Source organism: Psammomys obesus, unplaced genomic scaffold (genome assembly GCF_907164565.1).
Source record: "Psammomys obesus unplaced genomic scaffold, mPsaObe1.curated_primary_1811, whole genome shotgun sequence".
In the NCBI taxonomy this organism is placed as follows: Eukaryota; Metazoa; Chordata; class Mammalia; order Rodentia; family Muridae; genus Psammomys; species Psammomys obesus.
This window is the reverse complement of record NW_026585742.1, coordinates 4,151,742-4,164,525: the sequence shown is the minus strand read 5'-3', so window position 1 is coordinate 4,164,525 and position 12,784 is coordinate 4,151,742. Positions and strand designations below refer to the sequence as shown.

Below are 12,784 nucleotides of genomic sequence, written 5' to 3'. Positions count from 1 at the left end.
AACCAATATTCCAACAACCAAAGGGTAACCTGAGTGAGCACAAGGAGAGAGAGTGTGGTGAATTCTGAGCAATTGAAAGAAAATGGTTTACCCAGCCTACAACAATTGCCCAAGGAGTCAGCGTTTGTTTCCTAAGGAGTGAACTCCGTTTAAAACTGTGTCAGGCAGCACTTCCCCAGCACAACCCATGCTGTCTTTGAAGTCTCAAGAAACATGTTTAAATGGCAACCTTTAGCTGTGCTTCCCTCCCCGCTTTTGTCTAATGACTGTGTGTTCCAAGAGCTGAGACTGGCATCTCGGGGCCAACTCGACAGCAGGGGGCCCGTTACTATAACAACTGACAGCTCTCATGAATTCTGAAAGGCCCCTGAGTAGCCATTTGGGAAACAGTTATTGAGCAAAAAGTTGCCTGGGATCGGAGGCATTAGCTGCCACGTGACTCAGCTCTCCCTGAACAGTTGGTAGGAAAAGGAGGAAAAAAAAGTGCCCATCTCCTGGAACAGCTGGGGACCTCAAAACGTCCCCCACCCCCATTCCTTTCAGATTCTCGGGGCAAGACAGTTTAACACCAGTTACCATAATCCCAAACCTCCATGGCAAGCCTTATTTTGGCACCGTAAAACGTGTCTTAGCTCTCCATAGGTTTGACACATTTTTCAGGCTTTGGACAGCCAAATAGTAAAAAACTATTTCTAATTGTTAAAGAATCTTGAACTACAGCTAGAGAGATAAGTTCTAGATAGAGATGAGTTGCACACGCAGAAATTAATTTAGAAAAACAAACAAACAAAACCCCCCAAATACATAAAACACCTATGACTGGTTTGTTTGTGGAAAGGCTAAAGATGACTGCACAAAGCCACCAAAAATGACTTGGAAGCTCCAGTTTTTCCACTTTTTGATTCTTATTTTCTTAACATAAGAAGATACTGAGCAGCTAGACTGAACATAGTATTTTGTACATGAAGAACCATCTGGAAGAATGCCTACGCAAGGCCAAGAAAGTGGCTTTTGCTTGACATGAAGGAAATGTGGTCTGAAGGACACACCTACGGCTGTGCTAAATGGACTATGACCTAGCATCTATAAGGCTGCCTCTGTCTGAGCTTTATTTACAATTTTTTTTTTCTGCATAGTCACAGCTCAAACATCTTCTCCAAGATAATGGCTCTCACCCCTTTCCATTGTAGCCTAACAATGGTAAAGTTTCATAAAGAACTCACTGTTGCTCTTGTTATGGTTCGTGCCCACTGGGGCACAAATTCAACCTGGAATCAGGCAGGAAGAGCAGTGAGGACAAAGACCCTGGCAATCAGTCAGTGGCCATCACAAAGGAGCCATAGGGTAGGCTCTGTCCATCTCAGTGTTACCACTACAGAGGGTGAGACCAGTGTAGCTGGTCTCACCATGCAACGAGACAGCCAGCTGGAGATTAAGTTAGATGTTATTTTCAAGTAGCACAATTTAAAAAGACCGGGCCAATTTATACAGATCACTGCTTTGAGATAACCTTTATTTACTTGTTTATTTCCTCTGCTGAGCTATGAGTCTCTGTAAAGCGGGAATCCTGTTTCCTGCACCCTGTGAGTGGTGCGTGGTGGTAAGAAGTGGTAAATGAATCACAAAGGGAGGAATAAACGGGTCAGCCATAAAGGCTTTCTTAGTTCATCACTGCAAAATCCTAGATATGATAAGCTAATACCATGAGCTGTGTGATCCTGCTCAGTCTTCCTTCCTGGAGACCATTTCCTCCCTCGGAGCACGGATGCTCCTCTCCTGATGCCCTGACCACCATATAGGGCTTCTGTAGGATCAGAAGTATAATGCATGCAGCAAATGGTGGAGCACACTTGCTGTCCCAGGTTCTTAGGGGGCCGCAGTAGGGGAATGTGCACCTGACGCTAAGCTGGGCAACTTACTATAAGCCCATTGTAAAACCAAAGTGTTGTAGCTGAGTGGTAAGAGTACCTACCTAGTATGCACAAGGCTTCACTCCCCTAGCACCTCACGGGGAAACAACCTAATGTGTGCTTTCTTTCCTTCCACAATTACTGGTGGCTTCTACTTGCAGTTTCATATTTACTATTTCCTTAGCCACCTACTTAGGAAAAGGCAAATTCTTAGTACTCTATCTCCTTAGGATTCTGCCAGGGTAGAAAGCAGACAAGCACCTAAAGCCACAGCCAGGAAGCAGGGAAGTGCTGGCTGCCAGAGCACTGGGCTCAGAGTATGCTCTTGTGTGCCTGCCTACAGCTGCTCTCTGACCGTCAGCGTCACTACTGGGTAACTGGAGAAAGACCACATTTTCCACAGAAGCACATGTGTTCAGCCATGCCACACTCCATGCCCATGTGTCTCTGTCTGTCTCAGCCTCCATTGTGCCAACACGAATCTCCTACACATCTGTAGTTTGTATCCTTTCATATTCACTCCCATTGAACATCCAGGGAAGAAAAAAACTATAGTGTCAACAAAACTCACATGTGTTCACGATGATGAACACTATTCATTTTTGTTTATTTGTTTTTTTCATGACAGGGTTTCTCTGTGTAGCCCTAGCTGTTCTGGAATTCACTCTGTAGACCAGGCTGGCCCTGAACTCAGAGAGATCCTCCTGCCTCTGCCTCCTGAGTGCTGTGAATAAAGGTGTGTGCCACCTCTGCCTGATGAACAGAATTCTTAATGAGGTTTCAATATGTAGAAAGGTCTAAAGATGTAACTAAGTAAAAGAGACTTTTCCACCTGCAGCTGTGACTCACTGACGTGAGCTGATTTGCCACAAAGTTTACAAATGGCTTGGTCACATGATCAAGAGGAACACGACTTTGTCAGATGAGAGCAATACCAAACTTTAAGCCTACAGTCAGAGGTTACACTTTCCATTGATAAAGCTTACCATCCTATGATCCAGAACCCACGAAGTTACCTTAGGCCTATATGAGAAGCAAGGCTGCTTTGTATACCTGTGAAGTCCCTTTTCAAGCTAAAATTATGGTCAGTGAGATGCTAAACTAAGGGCATTAGCATTAATCAGCTGGGACAAAGGCTAAGTAAGTGACATTATTCAAGATCAAATTCTCAAACTAATAGAGATGTAGCTGAATATACATCATTATTCCATTCCCAGAACATCTGAAAATATAATTATTTCTCAAAGCTTCGTTCGTATAATTGTGACAAATTTGGAGCCCAAGTTGGTTATTATCTGGCCCCTCCAGGCCAAGTGGCCATTACTATGAAAACATCACCCAAAAGCAGCCAAATGGCTCCTTTGCCTGTAGTGTCTGTTTGACCTGCAGAGGCAAAAGGAGGCTACATAAGGAATAACTAACTGTTCCGATCCTGCACATAACTTCCCTATCTGGGCTGGCGTGTGTGTGTCTGTATAGGTGGGTCAGTGGGCAAGAACTGGGAAAACATGAGGTCTGGTTTCTCACCCGTGTATAAAGCCATACCCTCAACTCTAGACTGTAACACCAGGGCTATTGAGACAGGAGGATTTTGTCTAGCCTAGCTGTAGACCTAGGGAGAGACCATGTCTCAAAAGAAAAAGCAGAACATCCAGTGCCGTCCTCTGGTCTCTGCATGCATGTACACTCCTTCCCGGTGAACAGTACATATAATGGTGGACTATGAAGTCAAGTTAGCTGGGTTCAAATCTGGGCTCTACCACTAAAGACCTGTACTTTGATTTGGGCGGAGCACAAGGTTGAAAATAGTAAAACAAAACATCAAAAAATAAATAAATAAATCTGGGATATTCAGCCCTTAAGGGACACAAAAGCCACTCACAAACATCTTACTTCACAATAATCACAATTCTAGGGGTACACTGGCTCAAGGTAGCTAACCTGTGCTATAACACCTGCCCAACAAATGGCACATCCCAACATGCCTGGTACTTCTTCTAGCATCCACCTCAAATTACATAAATTGAGAAGGTATCATCCAAAAACATTCCTCTTTGGAGTGGCAGCAGCTGTTCTGCTGGACATCTTTTCAGGGCATTAGTGCCATACAAGCACCTTTCCATGGTAAAGCATGGCAGTGAGCTTTCTCACTATAAGTTCAGCCTGGGCTATTAATACCTAGAGTCAGAAGGCCAAAATGGCAAATTTTCTTTTCCAGCACCTTCAAGAGCTCTGAACTTCTCCCCCAGTTGTTCTGACTCATTTGCAGCAGCCCTGAACCACGGAAACCTGTAATATTCCTCACGCACACAACTGGATGCCATGTGCTAAAGGAGGCGAGCACTAACTTGGGGATTTCCTTTCTGCCACCTGCCCCGTCACCCCGTCCTTTGCCCCACTTTGCGTGGGCATCTTTCTACCTTCACTGAACTTTCTGCACTCTTACAGATTTTGGGTTTTTCTTCTCTGCAAGGCCATTCAGAAGCAAACTCTAGCATCTCATTTACAACACTTCAACTAGAAGTCCGACCAAGTACGTTTCCGCTGCAGACGGACACCGCCACCTGCTTTTACTCCTCAAGAGTCCCTGGTGGACTCTAGCCCAGATCTCTCAGGTATCTCAAGTCTGTGCCCGCATTTTTGTTTGTTTGTTTGAGCAAATCTGGAGTAATGAAGTTGTCCCTTTTGGGGCAAGTATGCTGGCACACGATATGATGACACATGTGGAGGTTCTTCATTAACACAGGTAGGCTTATGACTTCATCTTAAGTCCTCAGAGGCTAAGGCAATTTCTCATTTCCTATGCAGCAGTTCCAGACAGTGGGGCTACACTGGAGGACAGCCTGACCCTGTCAGACTTCATGAGGGTGAGAAGGAAACCCGCCTTCTTGTTAGGCCATGAGTCTGCTGCACTCACTAATGAAGCTTACACAGTATAGCCAGCCCTGAGTAAGAAAGAATGGCTCCCGGGTTTCCAAGCTGTTTCCCCGGGGGTGTGGGTGGGGGTGGGGAGCTTTCTTTACCCTGTTCCTACATAGGGATGCCCTCCTCTGGAATTATTTAGGCACATTCGAAGCATCATCTGAAGCACTTTTATTAACTTTATAATCACCCTTTCGTTTTGGCTCAAAGTAGTTCTGCTCAGTTGCTTAACCTACATTTATACTATACTTAGCTCTAAATTGATGACTGAGCTATTTCTAGGCTACTGTGCATAATGAGATCATTCCAAAGAATAAACTCTAGAAGGAGATTCCTAACATTTTTTTTCAAGCCCATCTTATGCCACCGTAAGATTACCGGAAATTATGTACAGCTACAAAGAGTGACTACATTTAAAAGGTATTTGTTTTGATCTATAGATTTTATTTTCTCACTTCCGAACATTTCAGGTATACAAGGACCCAGAATTCCATGTCTATTTTTCCTTACAGTCAGATCTGGCATAACACTGTGGCACGTGTGTACTTAGTCCCCATCTGTCACACAGGGCAGACGTTTCTCACAGCCTCTACTGCTGCCCATATGCACTCAGTGCACGCTTTCTAACTGCTTCATCGGTAAGGAAGCTCAGACTGGAGGGCAAATGTTCGCTGAAGGCAGTACCTCTTAGCTGACCTCCCCCTGGTATGTCTTCTGGCTCTTGTTACTGACTCTAAACCCAAAACAGCTTTTACACTACTGACACATACTATAGCTACATCTATAACTTACACACACACACACACACATACACACACACACACAGACAGAGAGAGAGAGAGAGAGGGAGAGAGAAACACTATTCTTTTTCAGACCCTCAAAACCAACTTTCACCTTTGGGAATGACAGCAACTTTTGTTAAGAATACCTGTGCATTCTCCACATAGGCTGTAAGTCTGGTGGAGTCTGGCTTCAAATCCAGGTTCTGACTGGTGTCCCTACTTCACCACGACATGGTCTGCCTCTCAGGGCCGCCTCTTGCACCTGCAGCCCCACAGTGCCTCTCAGTAGCTCTCAGGGCAATGGCATCCAGTACTTGTAGGGCCTTTGCTGCCAGGCAGGCTGTTCCCATGACACTGAACCAGTGTATCTGCTGGCTGAAGGACATTCTCTCTCTCCAGGCTCATTCCTCTCCCGATTCCTCCCACGAATTCTAGCTCTTCAGTCATCAACTTCCCAGGGAGCTTTCCCTGGACCTGACTTTCCTTCCAGGCTGGGTTGAAGCCCAGCGTCTACCTACCTTTCTTTAAACGTTCTTTATAGTCCGTTACATCACTCACCTAATTCTTTAATGAGCCCTGCGGGCCACAGGGCTTTGGGCCTGAATCACCAAGCACCCCACAATGTATGGGGCAAACCCTGTAAGCACTGCTGCTTCCTGCATACAAAGCCATGTCTACGCAATGACAGAAGTGGCTTCATAACTTCACAAATGAGAGAATACTCAGCCGAATCTTCTTCTAAACTGGCTGCCTTTCTAAGTCTGGACAGTCCCCTGAAAAACCACCCACTGCTGGCTTTCAGTTCATGTTTCTGAGGATAATACCTGTAAGGCAAACTTGGGGCTCTAGAGTGAAATCCAGGCATGACAGGCATACTCTGCTTTCCAGCCCAAGCCACTCTAGAGGTGGACAGATGACCAAAGTCAGACATCATTTTGGGACCTCACTAGAACTATAAGATGACAAAGTCCCTTTCTGCTGGGATGATAAGTCTAACATAGGCCAGAGGGCGCCCATGAAGAACGAACTGTGCCAGCCATGTCCTTGTGTATTGTTCTAGCTTCCAAGAACAGCCACGCCTGATGTCCCTGGAACTTTCAGTGTAAAGAGTCAATACGACTTGAAAGAATTTGATTTGTGTGTCAAATACAATCAAAAGGTATTGTGATAACATTGCATTTTGCCTGGCTCATAGCAGCAATTCAACAAATGTCAGTTCTTTCTCTCCCAGGAAAGACCTATCAACTACCACACAGATTTGTATAGATCACAGGAGATGGGTGCCACTCGAGTGTTTGGAACAGTGTCTGTCCCCTGTAGTGGACCTGTTGAAAATGATCACACTCTCAAACTACACAGCAGGGGGAAAGGCAGGGAGAGAATTTAGACACTCTGGGTTTGATTTTTCCACTTTTTCATGAATGATTAAGTTGCAGCGTCACCGCCTCCAGGTGAAAATGCTCGGAATCTGTAACACTGGCTGCAAAAGACTGCTGCCACTGTGGGCGCCAGGCTTGCCCCCTGAGGATACAGCCCTGGAGGTTTGGGTGAGCCTGTCATTCATCTCAGCCACCCACTGTCTCTGCTCTAGCTTCAAAGCCACGCCCCCGTGGGGGACACAAGTCCCTGTCCTACTTGCCAATTCTCTATGTGAGCTCCCTAGTACTGCCTCCTTTCATGTTAATCACAGGGAAGAAATTTGGATAGAAAAACAGGCCCTTGTCCCCTCTAGGCTGTTCTCTTGTTTTGCCAACACAGCCATCTTAACATGATGTTATTTTTCTTGCTGTCAGGATTTTTTTTTTTCTTTTACAGTCCTTTTTGTGCACCGCCATTGAATGTCTGGTAGAAAGCTCAAACATAGACTCTACTGGATTAGGCCTAACAGTCTGAGTACGTTAAGCCAAACTTCGGGGTAAAAAAAAATAATATTTTGGCATGACTAGGTTTGTACTAACTTAGTTTTTCAGAAACATAAACAGTTATCATTTCAGTCTTCAGGGAAAGTGTGCCTTGAAGAGTAGGTGGTCCACAGCTGTCATCCTACATTCCAAGCCCCTCCTGAATCAGAGTGCTTCAGCTGCCTGATCTCCGTGACTGTCCTGCCACTCCGTGCCCAGCCCTTCTCAGTGTTCAGGATCTGGGAGAGGATACAGTGTAGCATGTGGTCTAGTTTTATCCCCCCCCCCAGAACTGCTTGGTACAAGTTGTCCACCCTCCCTCTGTCCCTCTGTCCCTCCCTCCCTTCTGACTCCTTTCTATGTAGCCTAGGCTGAGGTAAACCTGCTGTAAAATCCAGGTTGACTTCAAATGTGCAGTCTTCCTGTCTCTACCTTCAAAATGCTGGGACAACAGGGGGGTACCATCATGCTTGGCTCTACCCATGCTTTCTTTCTTTTCTCTTTCTGTGTAGCCCTTGTTGTTCTGGAACTCACTCTGTAGACCAGGCTGGTCTTGAACTCGAAGATTCTCCTGCCTCTGCCTCCCAAACAGGGATTATAGGTGTGCACACCATTGCCCAGGTCAGGTGCTTCTTTATGGCAGGATTAGAAGACATGGTCAGCAGAGTAGCAGCTACAGAACCTCTCCAGTGGTTCTCAAGCTGTGGGCCTTGACCACTACGGGGTCACATATCAGATATGTTTGCATATCAATGTTATATTATAATTCATAACTAGCAAAATTACAGTTACAAAGTAGCAACAAAATAATGTTATGGTTGGGGGTCACCAAAACATGAGGAACTGTATTAAAGGGTTGCAGCATTAGGAAGGTTGAGAACCACTGTGCTATACTCTCAAATGGAGTTACAGTCACATATTTGGGGAACCCAAGATGACCAATGTATCTAGTCCTCCTCAGTTGAGAAATGACGTGAGAGCATGTACCAGTAAACACCTCCTGCTGAGCCTTCACCTGTGGAAAAGGAGGGTCACCACTCACACCAAGGCCTCCTGTGAACCAAAGACACACCTTTCCCGGCCTCTTTTCTCTTCCTCACAATCTCCAATCTCTGCTTCACACAGCGGCAAGTAATTATAAGTTTAGACCACACCACTCTTCTGTAAAATCCCTGCTCACATTAGCATCAAAGGCAAGGTATTGGTGACACGTGTCTATAAGCCCAGCAGTAAAAGGTGGAAGCAGGTAGATCTCTGAGTCTGAGGCCACCTGGTCTACAGAGTGAGTTCCAGGACAGCCAGAACTACACAGAGAAGCCCTGTCTCAACAAATAGAAGCCAAAAAAAAAAAAAAAAAAAAAAAAGTAAAAAGTCCAAAGGCTGTCTGGGACCCAGCCTCTCCCCACTGGACTGTCTCTCCTGTACTCCAGTGCTCCAATCACATTGACTTCCTGGTTATTTCTCAACATGCCAGGCATGCTCCTGCCTTAGTTGTTTTTCACATGCTGCCTCCTACACTAGAAAGGGCATTTGGTTAGGTTAGGATGGAGCCCATCATTCGGGTCTTTGCTCATGTATGATTGCCCAATCAGGATTTTCACAGCCACTCTGATCACTCCAGGCCCCAGCCATGAACGTCCTCTTTCCAGATGCAGTTTTCTCTATTTCTCACTGGAGCTCTGGAATACATATTAGACCTTGCTTTCTTGCCTGCCCCACTGAAGTACAAGGCGATGACAGCGGAGCTCACTAAACTCTAACATCTGCTTTACTTGTCTCCACAGGATGCTGTGCCTCAAACACAACAGAAGTGATGGGAAGAAGATGAGGAGGAACTGAACTATGCCTGCCGCCACTGGCTCTTTTGTTCCCTTTCTTATTGCCATGAGCAAATCCTTGACCAGCTGCAGCTTGGAGGAGGAAGGATTATTTAGTCTCACAGTTTGAGCGTAGTCTTTCACTGCAGGAGCATGGGGTGGCATAAAGTTACTTCACCTCCACAAATCAGCAGAGGAAAGGAATTCTAGCACTCTGCCAGCCTTCTCTTTCCCCTCTCTCTCTTCAGCCTAGATGCCAGCTCAGGGGGTAGTGCTGCCCATTTTCAGGAGGAAGCTTTCCCAGGGATTTAATACAACACAGTTGACAACAGAAATCAACCATCACACTGATTGCCCTAGTTTGCTTTGCTTTCTATGGCTGAGATGAACAACCTTACCAAAAGCAACCTGTTTCCTATATCCCCATTGCGGCCATTCCTGAGGGAATCAGGGCAGGAACTACAGCGGGGCAAAGCAAGAGCCACAAAGGAAAACTGCTTACTGGCCTACTCCCCTGGCTTTCTCAGCTGCTCCTCTTCTACAGCCCAGGTCCACCTGCCAAGAGATGGCACTGCCTAGAGTGTGCTGGGCACACCTAGGTCAATCAGCGATTTTAAAAAAATGCCCTTCAAGCATGCGCACAGGCCGGACTAATGGAGACAATTCCTCAACTGAGGCTGCTTCTTCCTAGGCGACTCTGGCTTGTGTCTAGTTAATGAAAAGGAAGGAGCACATCGTTGACTCTTCTTAGACACTGGGGAAGATGCTGGGATGTTGGAGCGATGATGGAAGCCTGGGCCACCATCTGGTGTATCCTGACTGACTCCACTGAAGTGGCAGAGGCTCTGTAGCTGAAAACTCTGGAACATCTCGATGGAGGCTATAAGCTAGCTCCTCATGGGACACAGTGAAAACTCTCTGGAGGCCAATGATAATGAAAGGCCAGCCACAAGCCAACACACTTGCCTCCAGGATACTAAATATCATGTGACATAGTAGCTGTTTTTTGTGATCACCCAATTTAATTTTCACTGAAATGCTATGGATATTTTAAAGATAAAGGCTACTTAATGTACTACGTGGATACTGCAAAGTAAAGGCCTGATCTGAGGGAAGCTGGAAGTGCTGGGGAAGTTGCCTGGTCCTTTCGTAGGTTTACATAACTAAAATTCAAAACAGAAAAGGGGTCTAAATCCAGCAAGTAGCAGAACTGGAATGTAAGCATGGATCTCCCAGATTCTCCAGTAAAGTTTCCCCTAAGCGCTGGGACCTCAGAGGCAGTTCTAGCCTGTGCCATCTTCCTGAGACACAAACATCTCTAGGTGAGAGACACAGGCCAGCAAATGCTCACTGCTTCTGCACATAAAGATCACGCATTCAACTCCCCAGCGATCGACACCCAGTCGACCCTCAGTGTGTACTCACCTCCAGTACACTAACACGGCAATGAGAAGGACGAGGCACACGAAGGTCAAGGCTGAGACCACAATCAGGGGGATGATCCACTCCATCCTCCCCGGAGAGGGTCGGCTGATCATTCCAGAGGTGTTCTTCTCAGCTGCAAAAGAAGCGTCAGTTAGTGGACAGATGAGAGCCCAGGAGTCCATGCATGATGCTGAGCTCCACTCCGTGTAGAACCGGGCTGTGAGCCTTCTGAGCCACCCAGGACAAGAGGGCCAAATGGCGGTGCAAATCCAAATACTGCCTCTTGTGCTGGGGGCACTCTCTAGTGGCCAGTAGGATGGATTTGCCTGTAAGATTCAAGAACTCTCTAAGGATAGCTCTGCAGAAGACAGGCTTCAGTTTTACTCCAAGGATCTTCTCAACCCAGAGAGATCTTTAGATGTACTCGGCCCCAGCCCAGAAAGGAATAGAGAAGAGTCTCTGAGAGGCAGGAAACAGGACAGCTGCATGGGACCACAGTGGTTTCTGGTGTTGCCTGCTTCTCACTCATTGCTGTCTTACTATGACCAGCAGATTCCGCTCTGGGAAGCCACCTTTCCCTAACAGACATAGCCATGGCAGGTCATCCATCCAAGTGAGGCTCCCTGATCTGCTGGCTAGAGTGGGCATGGGACACAAGTTAGAACAATGGTAGTCTTATCCCTCCTCGTCTAGGAAACCAATAAAACAAAACACCCCTAGTAGCAGCATCACAGGCTCTGCCTATTGGGGCCTGTCATCACCCTTAAATGGCCTGCTTTCCTTCCATCTCATCCCCTACTCTCCATCATCCCTAAAGCACAGACAACTGAGGACAGGGAAGCAACCTCACCTGCTCCCAGCATCCTCTGCCTCTCAATGGCAGCCACAGCCCTGGGGCTAATCGGACAAATCTGCCAACTGATGGAGTTCTCTCCCAGGTCTCCCAATACCTCTTACCCCAGCAGATCTTTCTTCCAGCATCTAATATCTTCAGAGGTCTCCAGATGCCTTAACCAGACAGCGGAGTCTCTTTTGAACTAGGGGGCAAGTGCCTAGGAATGGCTAGGGTTGAAAGGGAAGCCCAGATGCAGCCCAGGGCAGCCCAGACACAGAGGCAGGTAGGGACAAGGTTGCTGCTAATCTCTGAGGGAAGACTCTGGACACTTCGGGGCTGCCGGACAGCCATCCTGTGTTCGCTAAGGATCCCACCCGCTTGGCAAAAACGAGGCCAGCACACTGCCAGCCCAGAAGCGTCCCCCGGCAGCATGGACTAAATGATCAGGCTGGGTTTCCAAGGGTAGAGATGGGCCAAGCAAGCACAAAATAATGGGCCTTGGGAGCAGATATTTAAAGACGCAAGCCTCCTGGTCATAAGATGTACCCCTGTTGATACAGTGCTTTCTGCTGGGTTTCCTCTAGTGTGCTTAGTTTTAGGCACAGGCTCCTGAAACAGGGGGAGCCCAGTTTCTCCCCAGATCACAGAAGAAAAAGGCAGACAGGCAGCAAATCCCACTGATTAAAACCGCTGGAAGCACCTAGCTATTCATGGAATACCTTCTGGATCTGTCCTTTCGCTGCAGAGCTGTTTGGCAGACACACTTCCAGAGAGGACGGATGCAGCAGCAGGGTTGCTCTTTCTCAGCTGGGAGCACCCTTTGGCTAGGTGATAAGTTAGGAGGAGAGGCAGATCCCTGAAGAACTAATCTCAGTGTAACTAATATGGTGCCAGGAAAGGCACAAGAGCTCAGGCTGGGGAAAAAATACCCAAGGCCAGTATTTATACTACCCCAGGGAAGGGAGGTTTGGGGCAAGATCTGAAGGGTGAAATACGCTGGCCAAGTCCATTGTGTTCTGAACAGAGGCTATACGATTGTGGGAGCTAAACTATGTGGAGGGGATTAGGATGGAAAACCAGAAATCGGATCAACCAGGGCCATAGGCTGACTTGAAGGCATGGACTTCAGTCCTATCAGTGCAAGTTACTATAGGGGGTGAAGTGAAGACAGACAAACTTCACACATTCATTC

The 12,784-nt window shown here is 46.8% G+C and overlaps 1 protein-coding gene across 2 annotated transcripts in view; it reads right to left on the bottom strand.

Moving 5' to 3' along the window:
- The window catches only part of Ptprg (protein tyrosine phosphatase receptor type G), a 683,725-nt gene that overhangs the window by 61,230 nt on the left and 609,711 nt on the right, over positions 1–12,784 (bottom strand). For both annotated transcript variants that reach the window (XM_055599059.1, XM_055599058.1), the window contains exon 13: positions 10,758–10,890. In XM_055599059.1, coding sequence (XP_055455034.1) covers positions 10,758–10,890 — 133 coding nt within the window. The remainder of the gene's footprint in view (positions 1–10,757; positions 10,891–12,784) is intronic.